We start from the raw sequence: 22,250 nt of genomic DNA, 5'->3' as shown, positions 1-22,250 counted from the left end.
GACGTGGCGTCCCCCCCATTTTCATAACCAGCCAGATACAATAAAGCAGCAGCAGCCTAGCATCACCAGGGTAGGAAGGGCCACTGTATCTGGCCTTTCCCCTCCTGATAATACCAGCCTGCGGCCACCCCAGTGGCCGACCATCACTACAGATGGTCAGGTACTGGATCGTACCCGGCTCTTCCCAGCACCCCTGGTGGCGGTGGGTACCGGGGTAATAAAGGGGGTTAGTGTTAGCCTCTGCACCGGCTAACACTAAGCCCTGCCTTAGCAATGGATGCTGTCAATCAGCCGGCGGCCATTACTAAGGCGGTAGTAATATAGTTTAAAAAAAACCACAAAGACATAGAAAAAATATTTTATTGAAATAAAAAAAAAAAACACAACCCTCATTAACCATTTTATTAATAAAAAAAAAAGCTGTCATCGAAGTAGTCCTGGAATCCGCCGTAGTCCAACGACCGAACCTGTAAGAAAACACACAAAAAATGATTAGTAACACATGTGTTAGGGTATGTGCACACACACTAATTACGTCCGGAATTGACGGACGTATTTCGGCCGCAAGTACCGGACCGAACACACTGCAGGGAGCCGGGCTCCTAGCATCATAGTTATGTACGACGCTAGGAGTCCCTGCCTCGCTGCCGGACAACTGTCCGGTACTGAAAACATGATTACAGTACAGGACAGTTGTCCTGCAGCGAGGCAGGGACTCCTAGCGTCGTACATAAGTACGACGCTAGGAGCCCGGCTCCCTGCAGTGTGTTCGGTCCGGTACTTGCGGCCGAAATACATCCGTCACTTACGGACGTAATTAGTGTCTGTGCACATACCCTAAGGCTTAGATACAGGGCCCATGTGTGATACTGTCTGTGGGACCCTGTATCTAAGCCTACCACAAGGTAGGCTTAGATACAGGGTCCAGCAGACAGTAATCTTATACAGTATAAGATTACTGTGTGCTGGGGCCCTGTATCTAAACCTACAGTGTGGTAGGCTTAGATACAGGGCCCAGCAGACAGGATCACGCATGGGCCATGTATCTAAGCCTACCATGTGATTGGCTTAGATACAGGGCCCAGCAGACAGCATCACACAATCTGTGATCCTGTCTCATGGGCCCCCTAAGCCTGCTACATCGTAGGCTTAGGGGTTGTGCAGTCCCTAAACATTGATGGCCTATCCTCAGGATAGGCCATCAATAGCTGATGTGTCGCCCGGGACCCGCAAATCAGCTGTTTTGAAGGGGCCGCAGCACTCGTACGAGAGCTGCTTCCCCTTCATTTCACTACTCGCCCACACTGTGAATCGCCGAAACCGATTCACAGTGTGACCGGAATGAAGTGACAGGAATGAAGGGGAGCAGCTCTCGTACGAGTGCTGCGGCCCCTTCAAAACAGCTGATTGGCGGGTCCCAGGAGTCGGACCCCGCCAGTCAGGGCTATCTTACCTTCCTCTTCGGCCGCGGCGGGAGTTCTGTCGTCTCGATGCTGTGCGCGGCGCATAGCGCTGTGACGTCATGTGCTGCGCACAGCGCCTGACGTCAGGACCTCCGCTGCGATCCGGAACCAGGAAGGTAAGTAAAGTATGTTACTATAGTAACAGGGGCCCGCGGCCCGAGTTACTATAGTAACTTTTTATTGATGTGGTGCGGGGGGCCGTGGGCCCCCCTGGCTTCGGGGCCCGGTCGCAATTGCGACCGCTGCGACCCCTATAGCTACGCCAGTGGTCCACGGGCCTCTGTCTCAGTCCTCAGCATCGCGCAGCTGAGAACTGAGTCGGCCAGCAGAGGAACGGGCCCCCTTCCCACGCGGGGCCCTTGTGCAGCTGCACCGGCTGCACATGCGGTATGTCCGCCCCTGGTACCTCGCACACTCCTGGCTTGACTCGGCTCGTTCACCACTCTGGTTGCTCACGGTGTTGCCGTGGGCAACTGCCCCTTTCCCTTGCTTGTATTCCCTTGTATGTTTGTCGTGCACTTACTGAGTGCAGGGACCGCCGCCCAGTTGTACCCCGTCGCCTAGGGCGGGTCGTTGCAAGTAGGCAGGGACAGAGTGGCGGGTAGATTAGGGCTCACTTGTCCGTTTCCCTACCCCCCGGTCATTACAGTCTCCCTGTGTTCCCTGTAAATGATGTAGGTACAGATAGTGCTGCCTCCCTGTCTCTCCCTGTAAATGTATGTATAGATAGTACTGCCTTCCTGTAAATGATGTAGGTATAGATAGTACTGCCTCCCTGTCTCTCCCTGTAAATGATGTAGGTATAAATAGTACTGCCTCCCTGTCTCTGCCTGTAAATGATGTAGGTATAAATAGTACTGCCTCCCTGTCTCTCCTTGTAAATGATGTAGGTATAGATAGTACTGCCTCCCTGTCTCTCCCTGTAAATGATGTAGGTATAGATAGTACTGCCTCCCTGTCTCTCCCTGTAAATGATGTAGGTATAGATAGTACTGACTCCCTGTCTCTCCCTGTAAATGATGTAGGTATAGATAGAACTTTCTTTCTGTCTTTTTCTCTAATTGATGGCGGTTCCGATAATACTCCCTCTTTGTCTCTCTCTGTAATCCATGTAGATAACTCTGTCTCCCTGTGTTCCCTCTTAAATGATGTAGGTACAGATAGTGCTGCCTCCCTGTCTCTCCCTGTAAATGATGTAGGTATAGATAGTACTGCCTCCCTGTCTCTCCCTGTAAATTATGTATGTATAGATAGTACTGCCTCCCTGTCTCTCCCTGTAAATGATGTAGGTATAGAAAGTACTGCCTCCCTGTCTCTCCCTGTAAATGACGTAGGTATAAATAGTACTGCCTCCCTGTCTCTCCCTATAAATGATGTAGGTAAGGATAGAACTTCCTTTCTGTCTTTTTCTCTAATTGATGGCGGTTTCGATAGTACTCTCTCCTTGTCTCTCTGTAATCCATGTAGATACAGATAACTCTGTCTCCCTGTGTTCCCTGTAAATGATGTAGGTACAGATAGTGCCGCCTCCCTGTCTCTCCGTGTAAATGATGTAGGTGCAGATAGTACTGCCTTCCTGTCGCTTCCCGTAAATAATGTAGATACAGATAGTACTACCTCCCTGTAAATTATGGAGGCACAGATAGTACTGTCTAATTGACTCTCCATGTAATTAACGTAGGTGCAGATGTTACTGCCTCCTTGTCATTCACTTTGATTGATGCAGGTACAGATAGTACTGCCTCCCTGTCTCTCCCTGTAATTGAGGTAGGTACAGATAGTACTGCCTCCCTGTCTTGCCCTGTAATTGATGTAGATACAGATAATGCTTCCTCCCTGTCTCTAGCTGTAAATGATGGAGGTACAGATAGTACTTCCTCCCTGTAATTGATGTAGGTACAGATAATGTTTCCTCCCCGTCTCTAGCTGTAAATGATGGAGGTACAGATAGTACTGCCTCCCTGTTTTTTCCTGTAAATGATGTAGGTGCAGATATTAGTGCCTCCCTGTTTCTCTATAAATGATGTAGGTTTAGATAGTACTGTCTTCCGGTCTTTCCCTGTACATGATGTAGGCACAGATAATACTTCCTCCATGTTTTTCCCTGTAAATTATGAAGATACAGATAGTACTGCCTCCCTGTCTCTCCCTGTAATTAATGTAGATACAGATAGTACTGCCTCCCTGTCTCTCCCTGTAATTGATGTAGATACAGATAGTACTGTCTCCTTCTCATTGATGTAGATACAGATAATACTTCCTGCCTGTCTTTCCCTGTATTTGATGTAGGCGCAGATAATATTGTAGCCTTGTAATTTATTGTATGTGATGTAGTTACCGATAGTTCAACTTCCCTAACTCCACATGTAATTGATGTCCCAAATTTGCTTGTAGTTTTGTCTTCTTGGAGTTTTTCCGATACAGGTATATTTATATTACAATCACTTGTCTGCATACGAGTGATCTCTGTGTTACTTACTACGTGACTTCTAATACCAATTGGCTGTTCCATTAATGGTTCTGAAAGGGGGTGAATACTTATGCACTCCTTAAAAAGCATCTGTCACCAAAATACAGTTTTTAGAGCAATCTTGATAGAATCCTATGATAAATATATTCTGCTCTATGTGACTGCGATGTCACGGCCCGTGATTACAGGACGGCCGGCCGCGGAGTGTCATCCACGGCCATCTGCAAATCACGGACCGTGCACACATTGATTTCATTGAGTCCGGACCACAAAAGCGGCCTGTATATTGACTTGTCCTATTTTTTTGCGGTCCGGGCTCCCGGCCAGTGCACGGACCGTGGAATTACGGACGCAAAAACACATTCGTGTGCATGAGGCCTTAGACTCATTCAGCCATAAGTCGGCCTTTTAGATTTATTAGTTAAAGTTAAAGTTAAAGTTACTGAGAAATGACACAAAGAGGCAGTAAAAAAGTAAATTATCATGAAACCTAATGCCCACAATGGAATATGTCATATATACATCATATCAATATATATCATAAACAACTACTGATTACACACCAAAAATTGGTGACAGATACACTTTAACTCACGGGAGTGAATATTTTATAGGCTTTTATGTGAATCAGGAGAAATGTTGATCTTGCAACTATTGAAAAACTTCAGACATGGTTGGCTTGCGTAGTCCGGGTCCAAGGCCCTGTTCACACTAAGATTTTTGGCGCTGATTTTGACGCGGAACACGCATTGGAATCAGTGCCAAAAAATGTCCGAAATTGCCCCCCATTCATTTTAATGGGAGGCAGAGGAATTATTTTTCCCCAGGCTGCTGTTAGCCGATCGCAGGAAAAAAAAGCCGCATGTCCTTTCTTGCCGCGGTTTCCGCCTCTGACCTCCCATTGAAATCAATCGCAGGCAGAAAAAAACCTGCGGCGCTCGTTTCCTAGCGTTTTTCGTGGCTTTTTGCCGGCGGTCCTTGCATTAGCTTCATGGCCGCGGGCGAGAAACGCAGTGAAAACAGCAGCAAAAAAGCACAGGCAGGTCAAAATCTGACTCAAAATTCCTGAAGGAATTCTGAAGCAGTTTTTTCTGCCTGCAAGAAACTCAGTGTGAACAGGACCTTATATGAACTGTATGGTCTTGCAGTCAGCTCCTAATTGCCCTTTTGTGTCTAATGCCTGGGGTACATGGTAACATTTGGACAAAAGACAATCAAATTGCAGCATTGCTTCAAAGCAACTTCAAAGTTTCCCTATTAAAAATAAGGTAGGGGGCGACCTTACAACAATTACAAAAAGTTTGACCCAATTTTACTTTGATTCACGCACAACCAAGTATCACCATGTAGCCCTAGTCTACACATTAATATAGTTCTGGCACAGTGACATTTTACTTTGAAGTGATGTATAAGAAATAGGAATCCATTAATTATGTGTCTCACTCTAGTTGTTTCTCTTATAATTCTCATTTTGCTACAGTATTAAAAAAGAGTTGTCCCCTCCAGGCAGAACACGATTTCTGAAAAATCAATGCAGATTCTATGCAGCACCAATAACTGCATTGGAAATTGCAGGATTAACAAAATCCATAACAATTCGTGAATAATTCATAGCAAATCTCATTTTCATGAAATCCGCCCCCTCCTTGTACGCAGTATGTGATGTATGCATTGTATAATCCTACTAGCAGGACTTATTATTTACTGTATTTGATATAGTTCAACATGTTCCAGAGCATTATAGTTGAGATACAGTCATAGATGTCAGTCCTTGCACCCCGCAGAGATTATGATCTAGTTTCCCTATAAGCATGTAAATTAAAGGGCAGACTCACTATTATATTAAGGAATGGCTTAAAGGGGTTGTATGGGATTTGAAAACTGGAAAGGTCTTTTTTTTTTTTGTAGGCACTGCTCCCCTCTTGTTCATGGGCTGATCCTGGTATTGCAGCTCAGCCGCTTTCATTGAAATGCATTACCAGTCACAGCCAATGGACAAGAGTGGCACTGTTTCTAGAGCAGGCCTTTTCTTTTCCAATCCTGAACTCCAATCCTGAACTACCCCTTTAAATAACCATTTCTAATTATATATTCTTATTATCGGACTTCTACCCTTTATAGGCAAGAAAGATCCAATTATAAACATGCAGGAATGAGTGGAAATTAAATTGCCCCAGAATTTCAGTACAATGTCGGCTCCATTTACAGAAGTTTGTATTCTGTGTATGGAGCAGCAGTCAAAAGCTAACCTAAAATGTCCTGTGTCTGCCCCAATGCTAAGGATAGTTACCAAAAGTTATCTTCCCTTTTCCTCTTTCCATTCCATTTCTTTCTCCTCTTTCCCTCCCGCTCCTCTTCCTTTAAACTTCTCCTCTCCCTTCCATCCCTTCCCCTCCCAACCTCCATTTCCTGTTTCTCCTTCCATCACTTTCATCCTTTTTCCCCCCTTCCTTTCCCTCCCTCTATATTCCTTTCCTCCTCCCTGCTTCCCACCTCTTCCTTTTATCTTCTTCTCTGTTCCTTTCCATCACTTTCCCTCCCTCCTTTCCGTTACCAATTTCCATTCCCTTTTCCTTTCTTGCTCTTTCCTGTGCTCTGTCTCTGCCTTCTTCCCTTTTCCCTCTTCTTTCCTCTCTCACTTTCATCCTTTTCCCTCTCTCCTTTTCCTTCCCTCCCTTCTTTTCCCTCCATTCTTTCTTTTTTCTTCTCTCCTTACATCCTTGTCTCTACAGTTTTTTTTCCTATATACTAATGTAGCTTTACTAAGAATTAACTTAATCTCTCTGTTCCTCCCTCCGTTCCATCACTTTCCCACTTCCCTTCCTCTCTCAATTTATATTCCCTTTCTTCCTACGTCTCCATCTACTTTGCCTTCTTCCTCCTACCGTTCTCCCTCCTTCCCTCCATCCCTCTTTTCCCTTCCTTCCTTTCTCCCCCCATTCTTCTTTCCGCCCTTCCTCCCTTCCTCCATCCATCCCTTCCTCCCTCCTTCCTCTCCCTCCTTTCTCCTCCCATTCTTCCTTCCTGCATTCCTCTTACTCCCTCCTTCCCTTCCTCCCCTTTCTATCTTCTTTCCTCTCTTCCTCCTTCCCTTCCTACTCCTCTCCCATTCTCCCTCCTTCCCTATTTTCCCCTCCTGTTCTTCTTTCCTCCCTCCTTCCCTTTCTCTCTTCTTTCCTGCCTTCTGTTCTCTCTTCCTCCTTCCTTCCCATCCTACCCCTCCCCCAATCTCCCTCCTTCCCTCTTTTCCCCTCCATTTCTTCTTTCCTCCCTTCCTTCCTCTTCCTCCAGCCTTCCCTTCCTAACCCTCTCCCATTCCCCCTCCTTCTCTCCACCCCTCTTTTCCCCTCCCTACTTTCTCCTCCCGTTCTTCTTTCCTCCCTTCCTCCCTCCTTCTCTTCCTCCCCCCTTCCTTTTCTCTCTTCTTTCCTCCCTTCCTTCCTTTCTCTCTTCCTCCCTCTCTGCCATTCTCCCACCTTCCCCCTTTCCCCCTCCCTCCTTTCTCCTCCCGTTTTTCTGCGCCTCCCTTTACTTTGCTACTCTTACTTCTCCTTTTTTCCTGTTCATGTATTTATTTTTAGAATTGAATATGTCTTTTTATAGGCAAACATGGCTGAACATAATCAGGCAGGAGACCAGACCCATAAATAAACATGGGGCAGACATAACATATGTGCTGGTGCGTGATTTATTACGGTGGCAGTTATGGATTTTAGAAGGTGCACGTTATTAATTAGCATTGAAGGGTCTGAAGCGTCTGTTTTTATTTACCAATAGATTTGTGATTCCCCTCCCTCCACAATAAAAGACATGCATTGATAAATGGCCACAATTAATTGTAAAAATGACCCCGAGTCCGACACTGATGAATTAAACATCACTAGCAATTCCTAACTTTAAGTTTCCAATTCTCAAACAAACCCAAATGGGGGGTGGGGTGTTATTTTGGCTCCTATATAGTGCAAATAAATTTGCTTTGGACATCACGGATCTGCATTGCAGTTTGGAGTAGAGGATGTGACGCACGTCTGCCATCCCCGATGTGTTACTGTGTGTCTGGGTGTCATATTTCTCAGAGTATAATTCATAGTAAGCGCTGCTTGTGTTGCAGAGTCCAAAATTTGTGCCTTGTGGATTTCTGCACATCTTGGCAATAGTTGATGTCAGCCATTCCATAAAAAAAGTCAAGCTGTGCTGCTCCGCAACTGCACTTTAATATCGCACGGATCAGCTCTAGCTAATAAGATGTCGCCTGTCAGCAACGTGCAGCGGTGCCACTTATTACTATTTAAAATATTCAGGAAGAGCTGTCTGTGGAAACAAATTCTACACACTCAAATACAAAAAACTGTTTTTTCCTTTGCTTTTATAAGAATTTTTTTATTGCTTGTGACAAGAATGAATTATTCCCAAAGACATCACAAGAATTGTCAAAATGCGGAGAAACGCACCACGGAAAAGATACAGGGAGGCAGAATCACCATAACGACAGTTGGCGTTGCATAAAAAGTGCCCGTCACACCTTCAGCAGTTGTCACCGAAATCAACGTTAACCCCTTCCCGACATACGCCGTATATATACGGCGCTGTCGGGAGGTGGTTCCCGCAAAGCGCCGTATATATACGGCGCAGTGATGGTGCGGGCTCAGAAGCAGAGCCGGCACCATCACCGCGGGGTGACAGCTGTATTATACAGCTGGCACCCTCCTGTAACTGCCAGGACCGGAGCTACTCTCCGATCCGGCAGATTAACCCCTCAGATGCTGCGCTCAATAGAGCGCAGCATCTGATAGGTTTTCACCCGATCGGCAACCCAGTGATGCAATCGCTGGGTTGCTGTGGCAATCGGACGCCAGAAAATGGCGTCCGAGTCTGCCTTGTACGGGAGCCGATGAGGACCCGCCTGCGGCGTGTCCTCATAGGCTTGCTGTCAGTGAATAACTGACAGCGCTAATACACTGCACTACGTATGTAGTGCAGTGTATTAGAGTAGCGATCGGGGCATCAGGCCCTCATGTCCCCTAGTGGGACAAGTAAAAAAAGTAAAAAAAAGTAAATAAAAATGTGGTAAAACAATAAAAACACACACATTTCAAATAAAAATAAAGCTAAACTGACTTTTTTCCCATAGTAAGTCTTTTATTATGGGAAAAACCGTAAAAATAAAAAAAACTATACATAATTGGTATCGCCGCGTCCGTAACGACCCAAACTACAAAACTATTATGTAATTTATCCCGCACGGTGAACGCGGTAAAAAAAAAACATGAAAAACAGCGCCAGAATCTTTGTTTTTAGGTCACATCTCCTTCCAAAAAATGCTATAAAAAGTGATCAAAAAGTCACATTTACTCCAAAATAGTACTAATAAAAAACGCCAATCCGTGCCGCAAAAAATAATCCCTGACACCGCTTTGTGCACGCAAAAATAATAAAGTTATGGGTCTTAGAATGTCGACAGAGAAAACAAATGATTTTATAAAAAAAGTGATTTTATTGTGCAAAAGCTGCAATACATAAAAAAAACTATATAAATTTGGTATCGCCGTAATCGTATCGACCCGCAGAATAAAGCTAACATGTAATCTAGGGCGCACTGTGGATGCAGAGAAAAAAAACCAATAAAAAACTATTCCAGAATTGCTTGTTTTTGGTAATTTCCTTTACCAAAAAATGAAATAAAAAGTGATCAAAAAGTCGTATGTGTTCTAAAATGGTACCAATAAAATCTACAGCCCGTCTCGCAAAAAACAAGCCCGCACACCGCTCAATCAACTGAAAAACAAAAAAGTTACGGCTCTAGTAATGCGGTGATGAAAAAACATCTCAATGCGCAGGCCGGAGGGGAACATTCCTTCAGTTTCAGGGCCCTAGTATTTAGGAACTAGGAAAGGGAATGGACATAGCACATCCGCTGGAAGCGAGGGCGCCCGTATTATATCAGCGCAAAACTTTCCCAGTAATATTTCCCAAACTACGAAGGAGAAAAAGTCCCCAAAAGGTGCAGAGCGTTACAAAGGAGGGATAAGAAAGAAAACCGTTTATCAGTGTGACGCCGGCCTGCGCATAACGGATCGCTTCACAGCGTAACACACATCTATGGATAATTGTATTATTTACCCCATGATTATACCCTCCTATTATGCCCTGATATACTCCGCACAGATTACATATGCCCCCACATTATAAGCTGAAATACCAGCAAAACCCCAAACAGAACTATTACCAAGCAAAATCCATGCTCAAAATGGCGGTCTTTCCCTTCTTAGCCCTACAGTGTGCCCAAACAGCAATTTATGGCCACAAGTAAGGCATTACCATGCCCGGGAGAACCCGCTTAACAATTTATGGGGTAAGATTCTCTAGGGGCACAACATCTTGTGCGGTGAATGGGCAGATCAGTGGAGAAATTGCAATTTTCACTTTGCACCATCCACTGCGTATTCATTTCTGAAAAACACCTGCGGAGTCTAAATTGTCACTACATCCCTTGATAAATGCCTTTAGGGGTGTAGTTTCTAAAACGGGGTCACTTTTGTTTGGTACATCAGGGGTTTTGCAAATGCAACATGGCATCCGCAACCCATTCCAGCAAAATCTACGCTCCAAAAGATAAATACCGCTCCTTTTCTTCTGAATTCTCCCATATATGTAAACAGTCGATTATAACCACATATGGGGTGTTACCGTACTCGGGAGAAATTACTTTACAAATGTTGGGGTGCTTTTTCTTCTCTATTCCTTGTAAAAATGAAAAATGTGTATCTAAAACTACATCTTGTTGGAAAAAAAAAATATTTTTCATTTTCATGGCTTAATTCTAATTAATTCATCAAAAAACCTTTGGGATCAAAATTTTCACTATACCCCTAGATGATTCCTCAGGGGGTGCAGTTTCCCAAATGGTGTCACTTTTGGGGTGTTTCCACTGTACTAGTACTACAGGGGCTCAGCAAATATGACATGACACCCAGAAACCATTCCAAAATCCAAATGGTGCTCCTTCCATTCTGAGCCCTACCGTGTGTCCAAACAGATGTTTGTGACCACATGTGGGGTATTATTTTACTCGGGAGAAGTTGCTTTACAAATGTTGTGGTGCTTTTTCTCCTTCAGTCCTTGTGGAAATGAAAAAAAAATACCTAAACCTACATTTTCTTTGAAAAAATGTAGATTTTCATTTTTACGGCCTAGTTACAATAAGTTCTGTAAAAAACCTGTGGGGTAAAACTGCTCACTCTACCCCTAGATAATTCCCTCATGGGGTGTAGTTTCCAAAATGGGGTCACTTGTTGGGGGTTTCCACTGTTTTGTCCCCTCAGGAGCTTTGCAAATGCGACATGGCCTCCGCAAACCATTCCTGCTAAATTTGAGTTCCAAAAGCCAAATGGCGCACTTTCCCTTCTCAGCCTCGCCGTGTGTCCAAACAGCCGTTTATTACCACATGTGGGGTATTGTTTTACTCGGGAGAAATTTCTTTACAAATTTTATGGTGCTTTTTCTCCTTTAGTCCTTGTGGAAATGAAAAAAAATTAGCTAAACCTACATTTTATTTGAAAAAATGTAGATTTTCATTTTCACAGCCTACTTGCAAAAATTTCTGCAAAAAACCTGTGGGGTCAAAATGCTCACTATACCCTAGATAATTTCCTCAAAGGGTATAGTTTCCAAAATGGGGTCACTTGTTGGGGGTTTCCACTGTTTTGTCACCTCTGGGGCTTTGCAAATGCGACATGGCCTCCGCAAACCATTCCTGCTAAATTTGAGCTCCAAGAGCCAAATGGCGCTCTTTCCCTTCTAAGCCCTGCCGTGTGTCCAAACAACTGTTTATTACCACATGTGGGGTATTGTTTTACTCGGGAGAAATTGCTCTACAAATGTTGTGGTGCTTTTTCTACTTTAGTTCTCTTGGAAATGAAAAAAAATTAGCTAAACCTACATTTTATTTGAAAAAATGTAGATTATCATTTTCATGACCTAGTTCCAAAAATTTTTGCAAAAAAACTGGCCGGTCAAAATGCTTGCTACACCCCTAGATAAATTCCTCGAGGGGTATAGTTTCCAAAATGGGGTCACTTGTTGGGGGTTTCCACTGTTTTGTCACCTCAGGGGCTTTGCAAATGTGACATGGCCTCCGCAAACCATTTCTGCTAAATTTGAGCTCCAAGAGCCAAATGGCGCACTTTCCATTCTAAGCCCTGCCGTGTGTCCAAACAACCGTTTATTACCACATGTGGGGTACTGTTTTACTCGGGAGAAATTGCTCTACAAATGCTGTGGTGCTTTTTCTACTTTAGTTCTTTTGGAAATGAAAAAAAATTAGCTAAACCTACATTTTATTTGAAAAAATGTAGATTTTCATTTTCATGGCCTAGTTCCAAAAATTTTTGCAAAAAAACTGGCCGGTCAAAATGCTTGCTACACCCCTAGATAAATTCTTCGAGGGGTGTAGTTTCCCAAATGGGGTCACTTTTGGGGGGTTTCCACTGTTTTAGTTCCCCTAGACCTGTTCAAAGCTGACATGGTGCCTAAAATATATTCTAATAAAAAGGAGGCCCAAAATCCACTAGGTGCTCCTTTGCTTCTGAGGCCGGTGCTTCAGTCCAGTAGCACGCTACGGCCACATGTGGGATATTTCCTAAAACTGCAGAACCTGGGCAATAAATATTGAGTTGCATTTCTTGGGTAAAACCTTCTGTGGTACAAAAAAAATGGATTCAAAATGAATTTCTGGAAAAAAATAATGAACTTTGTAAATTTCACCTCTACTTTGCCTTAATTCCTGCGCAATGTCTAAAGGGTTAAGAAACTTTCTAAATGCTGTTTTGAATACTTTGAGGGGTGCAGTTTTTAAAATGGGGTGACTTATTGGCGGTTTCTAATATCTAAGGACCTCAAAGCCACTTCACAACTGAACTGGCCCCTGTAAAAATAGCATTTTGAAATTTTCTTGAAAATGTGAGAAATTGCTGCTAAAGTTCTAAGCCTTGTAACGTCCTAGAAAAATAAAATGATGATCAAAAAACGATGCCAATCTAAAGTAGACATATGGGGGATGTTAGTTAGCAACATTTTTGTGTGGTATAACTGCCTGTCTTACAAGCAGATGCATTTAAATTGAGAAAAATGTTAATTTTTGCAATTTTTCGCTAAATTTTGGTGTTTTTCACAATAAATACTGAATGTATCGGGCAAATTTTGCCAGTAACATAAAGTCCAATGTGTCACGAGAAAACAATCTCAGAATCGCTTGGATAGGTAAAAGCATTCCGGAGTTATTACCACATAAATTGAAACATGTCAGATTTGAAAAATGAGGCTCTGTCAGGAAGGTCAAAAGTGGCCAAAGAGGGAAGGGGTTAAGGGATAGAACTTTTATGCAGTTTATAATAAAGGATATCCCATGTTTTTGCCCTATTAGGGCTTATAGAGACCCACCCTCTATTAGCTGGAGCAGAAAGTTACTGCAAACAGCAGCACTTGCGCCGGTGCGGTCATGTAATACTTTGAATTTAATGTACTACATTTACAGGGGTAATGTGTAGATGTTGACAGCAGGGGGGTAGTCAAAAGTCATAGCGTCCTGTAGTAAAACTCAGAACTGAGAGCTCTGCAAAATGTGCTACTCTTTTATTAAAGTTAATATCGACCATTCCGTTTTTAGGTCCTTAATTCTGTCCTGATTTTTTTCTTTTTATATCTGTAAATCTCTATTTTGCTGACTTGATAAATTATATAATTCTGGCTGCATGCAGTCACCACTAGGGGGAGCTCACTGCAAATGGATTATACAGATCGCATTGAATTAAATGGGAGATCTAAAAATCTGTATGGAGTGAGCTCCCCCTAGTGGCGGATGCAGTGTGATAGCAAGCAGTGGAAGTAGTTCAATGCCAGGCTCCCTCCCACTACAGGCAGCATAGTTGTGTGTCCTACCTGTATGGTAGATATCCCACTGGCCAGCAGCTTCCAGCAGCTAGACCCCTGGTAGAAGCTGCAACCAGAAACGGGGATGTCCTGTTTTTTTTTTTTTTTTTTTTTATTATTTTGTACAAACATACATATAAGCTATAGATTTTGTTTTTACTGCTGACGTGTAACGTATAGGTTATTAATAGTATATGACATTGGTGACACAAGGTATACTTGGTTTCTGAAACACATCCCCTTGGAAACAAAGCTTAATATTATGTCATATCTATGGAAATGATTCATCGGGAAAGATCAAAAAAACATCAAAGAAAATGTATTTAAAATATAATGGGACACATCTTTATTTGAAAGTCAATAATTGGGCGGGTGTTGGGCAATACTGGAAAAATGTCTTGTTTTTAAAGGGGAATGCCCGAGCGTTTGTTGGGCAAGATCTTGGAATAGATTGTGATTGCTCGGAAATAGTAAATTAGTTCTGACCTAGAAAAGAAAAAAGTAAAGATAGAAGTAAATGCTCTTCAAAATGGAGGTTTATTGTATATGTGGCAGAGACAAGAACTTTTAAAGGAACACTCCGAGGAAAACTGATACACTGTGTTATGCCTAGTAGAAGGCCTGATGGGTGGAGCATGACACAGGGATTGTTCTTTTCCAGAAGTCTTCAGCTTTTCCCAGAGCATTTGATTAAATAAATCAGAGTATTGCAACAAGAATACATAAGACAAGTGGTACTATGCCTAAGAACTGAATTAAAACTCAGCGTCATATCAGAAGAAAAGCTTAAAGGGAAATCTTGCTTTTAAGAACCTTTCACAGTTTAAATATATAAATAAAAAGTCAAGTAACTTTAACAATACTTCACTGTTTACTGTTATTTTATGTCAATTGTCTCCATTCATAAACTTAGATGCTTTCAAAATTCTACTGGTTGCCCTTGGAATCTGACAGCAGTTTTGCTTCAACCCGTTGTCAGACTTGTTACTTTAACAGTGAAGCTGTCATCTCACCTCCCATAATACACTGCTCTATGGTAACGAGAAACCATTAGAATTCTAAACGCTGAATTAATACAAGATAAGTAAAGTATTTACATACGTAGCTGTGGAATGCAAAATGTGGAGTTTCCCTTTAAGATCTTGATGTATTGGGGTTTATCTGGAAATCAGGACTCATGGCAGTGACTACAATGTAATGACTCTTGACATATTGTGTTCCATTCAATTCCTCAGAGCCTGCGTGATCCTGGGTGTAATATTCCTGCTGTCAGCTTTCTGCATCGTTGTGAAAGCCATCCATGACCTCTCCATCCGAGTGCTCCCAGAAGTTGTAAGTGTCTATAAGTATCTGAGATGAACCTGTCACTGATTGTCTTTCTGCTCCTTGAGGCGACTCCTCCGCTGATGATCGGAAATGGTGGAACCAGTCACCATAGTTTATAAATCAAACAAGATTTTTATTTCACTAACGTTACATTTAAAGGGGACCTATCACCTAGAAAGTTATTCAAGGAGTTATTTTGTTTCAGGGTCATCATCATGCATTCATATTGAAAATGTTCACCTCTTTGGACATTCCCTATTTGTTAAAAGGGTCCCTGACAATAGCTGATCACAAAGTACTCCTCTTGCTGGGATCCCCAACGATCATCTGTGATCTGTGGAGAAGATTGGCAGTAAATGTTCAATTTCCCTGCAGCACCACCACAGGGAAAATTAGGCATTACACAGTGCCCATTTATATCATTGTGTTATGTGTGTAATGCAGGACAGGTTATCTTTGTACCCGCTCTCTACTCTGGCCAAGAGATGAGGATCCTGAACGAGGACCCCCCTCTATTAACTCAGAATTCCGTAATAGGATGTATGAAAATTGTTTTTCTAAACTAGAAAACATTGTTAACTTGAGCAGAACATGTATAAAACTCTGCTTGCAGCTTTTTAACAGCTGTCTGGGCAGGAAGAATTGTTAGGCCAGTTTCACTTGAGCATAATACTGGCGCATTATTGGGACCTATGATGCTGTTAGTTTGGGTCACTAGACTTGCAACCATAATTATGCTTGTGTGAAATTGGCCTAAGTATAAAACCTCCTGGGAGAAACCTATGATATTCCCATATAAAGAAAACAGTGATAGGTCCCCTTTAAACCCCTAACTGCCCTGCACATTAAGAGTACATCAAGGCTCGCAGTTGCTTAACGCCGAGCCGCCATACTATTACTGCGCTATGATGGCTTGGGCATAGAAGCTGCGCCTAGAAGCTGCTGCAGCAGCAAGGGAGGAAATTATGCAGCAACACTAACCAGTGTAGCTTTGAATCCAGCATTGGGGTGAGATATAACACTTACTAGAAGCTGAAACAGCATGGAGGACATCATTCAGCAGTAATGAGCAGTGTGGCTGTGAATGCAGCACTGGGGTGAGATATAACACTTACTAAAAGCTACAGCAACATGAAGGACATCATACAGCAGTAATGAGCACTGTAGCTGTGAATCCAGCACTGGGGTGAGATATAACACTTGCTAGAGAGCTGCAGCAACATCTCTGTGTGTGTGTCTCTCTCTCCCCCTGTTTTCTCCTCCCCTCCCCTCCCCTCTCCCCTATCCATAGACTTCTATGGGCAGCTGTATGCAACCTAATCATTTAGTAAACAGAGAGTCTGTCTTGTTTAAGACAAGACAGAGAAAGCAGCACATTCAAAATGAGTGAACAGGTAGTAGGGAGGGGGGAAAAGCCTGATAAGTAGGGAAAGCAGCATTTTTCTCTCATAAGATATATTACAATGTTTCTTGAATTCGCTTGTACTTTTGATTTATGCAGAGTTTGTTCGTAGTGCAGTGCCTATTTCGGGACATTTTTTGTGAAAAATGTAAATATGGTGGTACCCTTTAAGTAATTGGGTGGAGTTCGCTTTTAACAGTTGTCTGAATTTGAGAACCATCATCCCATTAAAGAACACTACAGTCAGCCTCTTCCTAGATTGCAGTGGCTGATTACAGAGAACAACAGATTGTAATTCAAATGCACAGCAGAATTTGAAAGGTTGAATGGCCACTTTAAGGGAAATAGTCACTAAACTGTTTAGTGTAACTTATAGTAACTTGAAGAGTCAGATGATGGGAGATTTTCTGCACATTTATGAGGATCTTTTGCATGGCGAGAGCTTGGCTGACGGTCATTATCTTGACATGAACTGCATGTGATTTTATCATCTGCCGCCCTCACAATCGCCGTGTCCTCCGCTCCGTCACTGTCATCGGAATGTGCTGAGTTTATTAGATTAAGGCTAATTGGGAAAATGAGGGCGACATAAAGGGAACATGGTGGAAGAAGCAGAATATATATTTATGATGGCAAGTTATGAACATTATGAAAATGAGGCTAATTGCATTTCCCGGGCTCAGCAACAGCAGATCCTAATTAGTGGTTTAATATAAAACAGAAATAAATGTGGACGGGAACAAATGCTACTCCATTACAAATACAGCCGTTTCTAATCTACCAAAATGCCCCAGACGGAGGCGTAGCAAGGTCCTGCACTCGGGGCAAAGATTCAGTTCCGGACCCCCCCATAAGAAGATCCCCATGATGCAGTGAGTTTGGGTTATTAATCCCATAATTGAACCAGAACACACGTCCCGAATTCAAACTCTGGAAAGCGGATGCGTGAATCCGGCCTAAGGGACAACGTGGTGTTTAATTTTATAACTTACACTGTTAACTAAAATCCAAAGGGCCAGGGAGAAAGAAATGATAGATAGATAGATAGATAGATAGATAGATAGATACGGGATAGATATGGGATAGATAGATAGATAGATATGGGATAGATATGGGATAGATAGATATGGGATAGATAGATAGATAGATAGATAGATAGATAGATAGATAGATAGATAGATAGATAGATAGATAAATATGGGATAGATAGATAAATATGGGATAGATAGATAAATATGGGATAGATAGATAGATAGATAGATAGATAGATAGATAGATAGATAGACACATAGATAGATATTATAGACCCCCACTTCGAAACACATTTTAAAATTCTCAGCTTTTTTAGAGGTTAACACAGCACCAAGTCACCTGGGGCAGTTTCCAGGACCCTCATATTCCGATTATTTAGCCGCCATACATTGATAAATCCGCCCCAGTACGCCTCACATCTCTCATGGGACTTTGTTTCAGTGTTTGTTTACAATGAAGTGTGATCACAATGGATATAGCTGCAGTGCCCCCTGCTGGTGAGCAGACAGTATTTTCTCCTCCGATCTGACTGGGTTTGTACTCAGGCAGCAAGGATATAGTTAATACCTTTGCCTCTGTATTAATAGAGCTTGGTTCTCCCATGGGACAAAAAAGCTCTTTATCCCGGCAAACAGCTTCCCTGGGTGCACTCCAGTCATTGTTTATATGGACAAGTTCTGCACACAAGCCATTATGATGAGTCTAGACTTCTTCAAGGTCAGTCAATGACAATGTAACATTGATGGACCAATATTATGTTTTTCTGAAAAATCCCACTGAAACAAGCAAACTTTTAATAACCTGCATTGGGATATGGATGTTTGTAACGATGAATAATTTATATATTTTACAGCACTTTATAGAAAATACATTCACATCCGTCTGACCCCATATAAACTCCACGCAGATGCTTTACTTATTTTATACTAAATCTGAATAACCATACTTGTCTACTCCCCCGGCTAGTCTGGAAGTCTCCCAAAATAGAAGAGATTTCCAAAACTGTAGGCAAGACTTCTGCGAAAGGCTTCTGGCATCCACCACTAGGGGGAGCTTGCTGAAATTTATTTACATTGTTCCCATATACTTTAATGGCCCAAATCCTCACAGGCTGCCACATAAGACAAGATCTGGGCCGCGGCGCATAGAAGGTCCTGTCACCGGGCAGCATCACTTTGTTGTATTCGTACAGGACACAACGTCCAGCGTCAGGACCTTCTTTGTGCTACTACACAAATCCTGTCTGATGTAGCAGCCTGTGAGGATCTGGGACAGGTGGGCCTTGAAGAGAAGCCAGGGGGGCAGTGAATAAATAGTTTTTGGTTTTTTTTAAATACCTGATCTAGCGTTTGATTTGGGGGTCCATGCTTTGGGGTGCAGATAGAGTATTACTCTGGCGGCAAAAAAGGGGATTATTACAATTGGACCACTAAGTGGGTATTATTACTGTGTTGGGGCACAAAGAAGGGCACTATTACTGTGTGGCACAAAGGAGGCGTTATTACTTTGGGGTGGATACAAAGGGGGAATTTTTACTGTATAGTTGCAGCTATCACTTTGTGGGGGCACATAGGGTGTATTACTTTGTGGGGGCAATATTACTACTTTGTGGGAGCACAAAAGGGGACACTAGTACTGTATGGGGCACAAGGGGGCACTTTTACTGTGTAGGAGCAACTATCACTTTCTGGGGGCACATAGGGTGTATTATTACTTTGTGTGGGCACTATTACTTGTTTGTGGGGCACAAAAGGGGATATTAAAACTGTGTAGGACACAAAGGGGGGAACTTTTGCTGTGTAGGGGGCACTAAGAGGGGCATTGAAGCAGCTGAAAGTTAGGGCCGTGAAGGAAAGTTGCACGGGAGGGGTTGCCCAATCTGAATTTCTGCACCAGGGCCTATGAGCCTTTAGCTCCACCTCTTTTAGGGCATCATGCAATCATATAAGATCATAGGTCATTGCCTTTGTTAAAGACTACTGGAGTCACTGGAGTTATCTTTGATACAATGGATTAACAATCGTGTTTACAGAAGTTTAGCTCCTCCTCCAAGGTCCCAGGCTGCCGCATGGCGTCGCACCACACACCGTGGCAGCTCACGTTATTGTTATTCTAACAAAAGATAATTCCGGTCTAATTTAATTAAAAACGAGGAAAATAAATTCAATTTTCTTCCTAATTTTCCATAACAGATTGAGTCAGGAAATCTTTAGGGATTATTTTAGATTATAATACCTCCCCCGCCCCCCTCGCCTGTATTACAATTTATACATCTCCCCAACATTACTAAATGAGCTGTTTCTATAAATTAGCCATCTGGATATAATAAGCTGAAAAAATGAAATCCCCGGAAGTCTTATATGTGCCGGCTGGATAATTAAATCAACCTAATAAATCAGAGGGTTTATGGCGCCCGTGTAGTAATAAGACAAGGCACATGTATTGTGACGGTGGGCACATAGCCGCCCATACCCGCCATCATTCATTGGCCACCAAAATGCTGTATAATCCTAGAACAGGAAATTAAATACCCAGATCACATTGCCAGGGATGAAGCCGTGCCAGTGTGTGTGCTGCTGACTGTGCCAGACTGGAGAGTGAATCAAATGCCATGTGGGCGTTACAATGAATCCCGCTAAAACCTGGCAGCAATTAATAATGAGATACGGAGAAATAATTTCAGAGCCCGACCGCTGTTTAAAGATTGATGATGCTGTGAAATTTAATCAAGGATCTGTTGTTGTTTCTCATTAAGGCTGAATTATTATGTCTTCTCACTTTACTTTAGAACAAATCTTTAAAGAATCGGCCTTTTGGAGCCACTTATATTTTGTGCAAAAAAAAAGTATTGATTTATCCACCTGTGGACTAAGACATCAGGGTGTAAATGATCTTCTAAGTAATAGGAAAAATAGCCATAAATATCTGGTGTACTGTTATTTCTTAAAGGGGACAAACAAGTTCTGGAGGATTACCTTTTAGTGGACAGCATGCCATACCTCATTTTTCCTGTAGGGGCAGTGTAGGGAAGGTGCTATTACTTTAGCACTGTGGCAGGCATTATCACATGGGTAGGGGAGAATGATATGAATGCAAATATTACATGAGCAGCGACAGAGCTGCAACTATTATATGGGCAGTGAAAAGGTTTGACTTTGGGGTAAGAGCGGGCCCAGCACTAAACTTTTTCTTCTGCTTCCCGACATACAGTTCTAGCATTTTTCTGCAGCCACCACAAGGGGGAGCTCAGTTCATAGAGATTCTTGCATGTGAACTGTTTAAATCCCTATGTAATTAGCTCCCCCTAGTGGTGACTGCAGTATGCCAGAATTTTAGAATTCTGAATTTAAAATTCATTCTATTTGAGAAGTAGCAGGGGATTTAGAGCGCTATCTGTGAAAAATAGAGCTCTGAACCCCATAAAGATACGTTATAAAATTACAGTGGACATTGACTTAAATAAAAAAAATTGTTCATTTGTCGGAGATTTAGGGGGAGGGGGGCATTTTGAGTTTTGGTATTGAGCTCTACAATTTCTGTTTTCTATTACACAATGGATTCACTGTTATTCTAGTATAAAGGTTGTGACCCTCTTAAAAACGTGTATGGGTATAATGGCTAATAGGGGAATTATTAGGTTCAGGTTTGTCTTATATCAGTGTAAATACTGCAGCGGGACTATGTGGCAGCGAGGTCATAGGAATGAGACGTCACAGTCCGGCTATAGCTCATGTGCCAATCCATTTGCTGGTTGCAGTCCAGGGTTTTAATGTGAAGCGCGGCATGTGTCATAGAAGAGAGTCCATCCTCACCAGGACCCGGTCACGTTTGACCCCCTGAAGACGTCTGTATGATCCTAGAAACTGATAAATCCCTAAAAAGGAATATTTTACACATTTCTTTGTAACCAAATTTTCATTGGATATTAATAACATAAAATGGCAGATTATCACTGGTTTTAGGCTAAATTCACAAGTTTTTTGTTGCTTGTTTTTTTTATGGTTTATGTGTTTTTGTGAGAAAACTATAGTAAAATATATTACTGTAATTTTGAGCAAAAACACATGTGAATAGGAGCACTCGGCAGTTTCGGTCAGTGCCATAGACTATGAATGGAGCGGCAGGGCGCATGCTGGACCACCGCAGCATTCAACTCCACTTGGCTGTGGGCTTGGGGGAAAATGGGGACACGGGACCCCCGTTCTGTCAATCGGTGAGCATCCTAGCGGTTGGACCCCCCCACCGAACTAGTAGTTATCATCTACCCAGTGGTTGTTGACCTAATACCCCTTTAGGGTTGAATAAACCATACAGAATGCAATGGGGCCCATGAGCTGAGGGGGCCCAGCTCAGTCTGACCCTATTCTCTTTCTGATTTTAGCAAAAAAATGCAGAGGTTTATATTGTCCTTCTCAATTTTCTTTGGCAATAGGCCTTGTATTACCTAGTCTGACACTATCAGCACTGTATAGACAATTCGAAACTGTGTAGGGACATACCCTATTGACAAAGGAAATGGTAATGTACAGTTAAATTAATCATACATTTCCAGGCGGAATAACAGAGGAACTGTACTCTATTATTCTAAATCTTCATGGAACAGGTGCCCTTTAAAGAGAGGGATCACCTT

The 22,250-nt window shown here is 42.6% G+C and overlaps 1 protein-coding gene across 1 annotated transcript in view; it reads left to right on the top strand.

Moving 5' to 3' along the window:
• TMEM163 (transmembrane protein 163) overlaps positions 1–22,250 on the top strand; it is a 121,699-nt gene that overhangs the window by 76,963 nt on the left and 22,486 nt on the right. Inside the window, exon 5 of the mRNA XM_075829193.1 lies at positions 15,096–15,192. Within this exon, the coding sequence (XP_075685308.1) occupies positions 15,096–15,192 (97 nt within the window). The remainder of the gene's footprint in view (positions 1–15,095; positions 15,193–22,250) is intronic.

This window comes from Rhinoderma darwinii, chromosome 6 (genome assembly GCF_050947455.1).
Source record: "Rhinoderma darwinii isolate aRhiDar2 chromosome 6, aRhiDar2.hap1, whole genome shotgun sequence".
Classification (NCBI taxonomy): Eukaryota; Metazoa; Chordata; class Amphibia; order Anura; family Rhinodermatidae; genus Rhinoderma; species Rhinoderma darwinii.
Note: the sequence above shows the minus strand (reverse complement) of the source record. Positions and strands in the feature narration are given on the sequence as shown.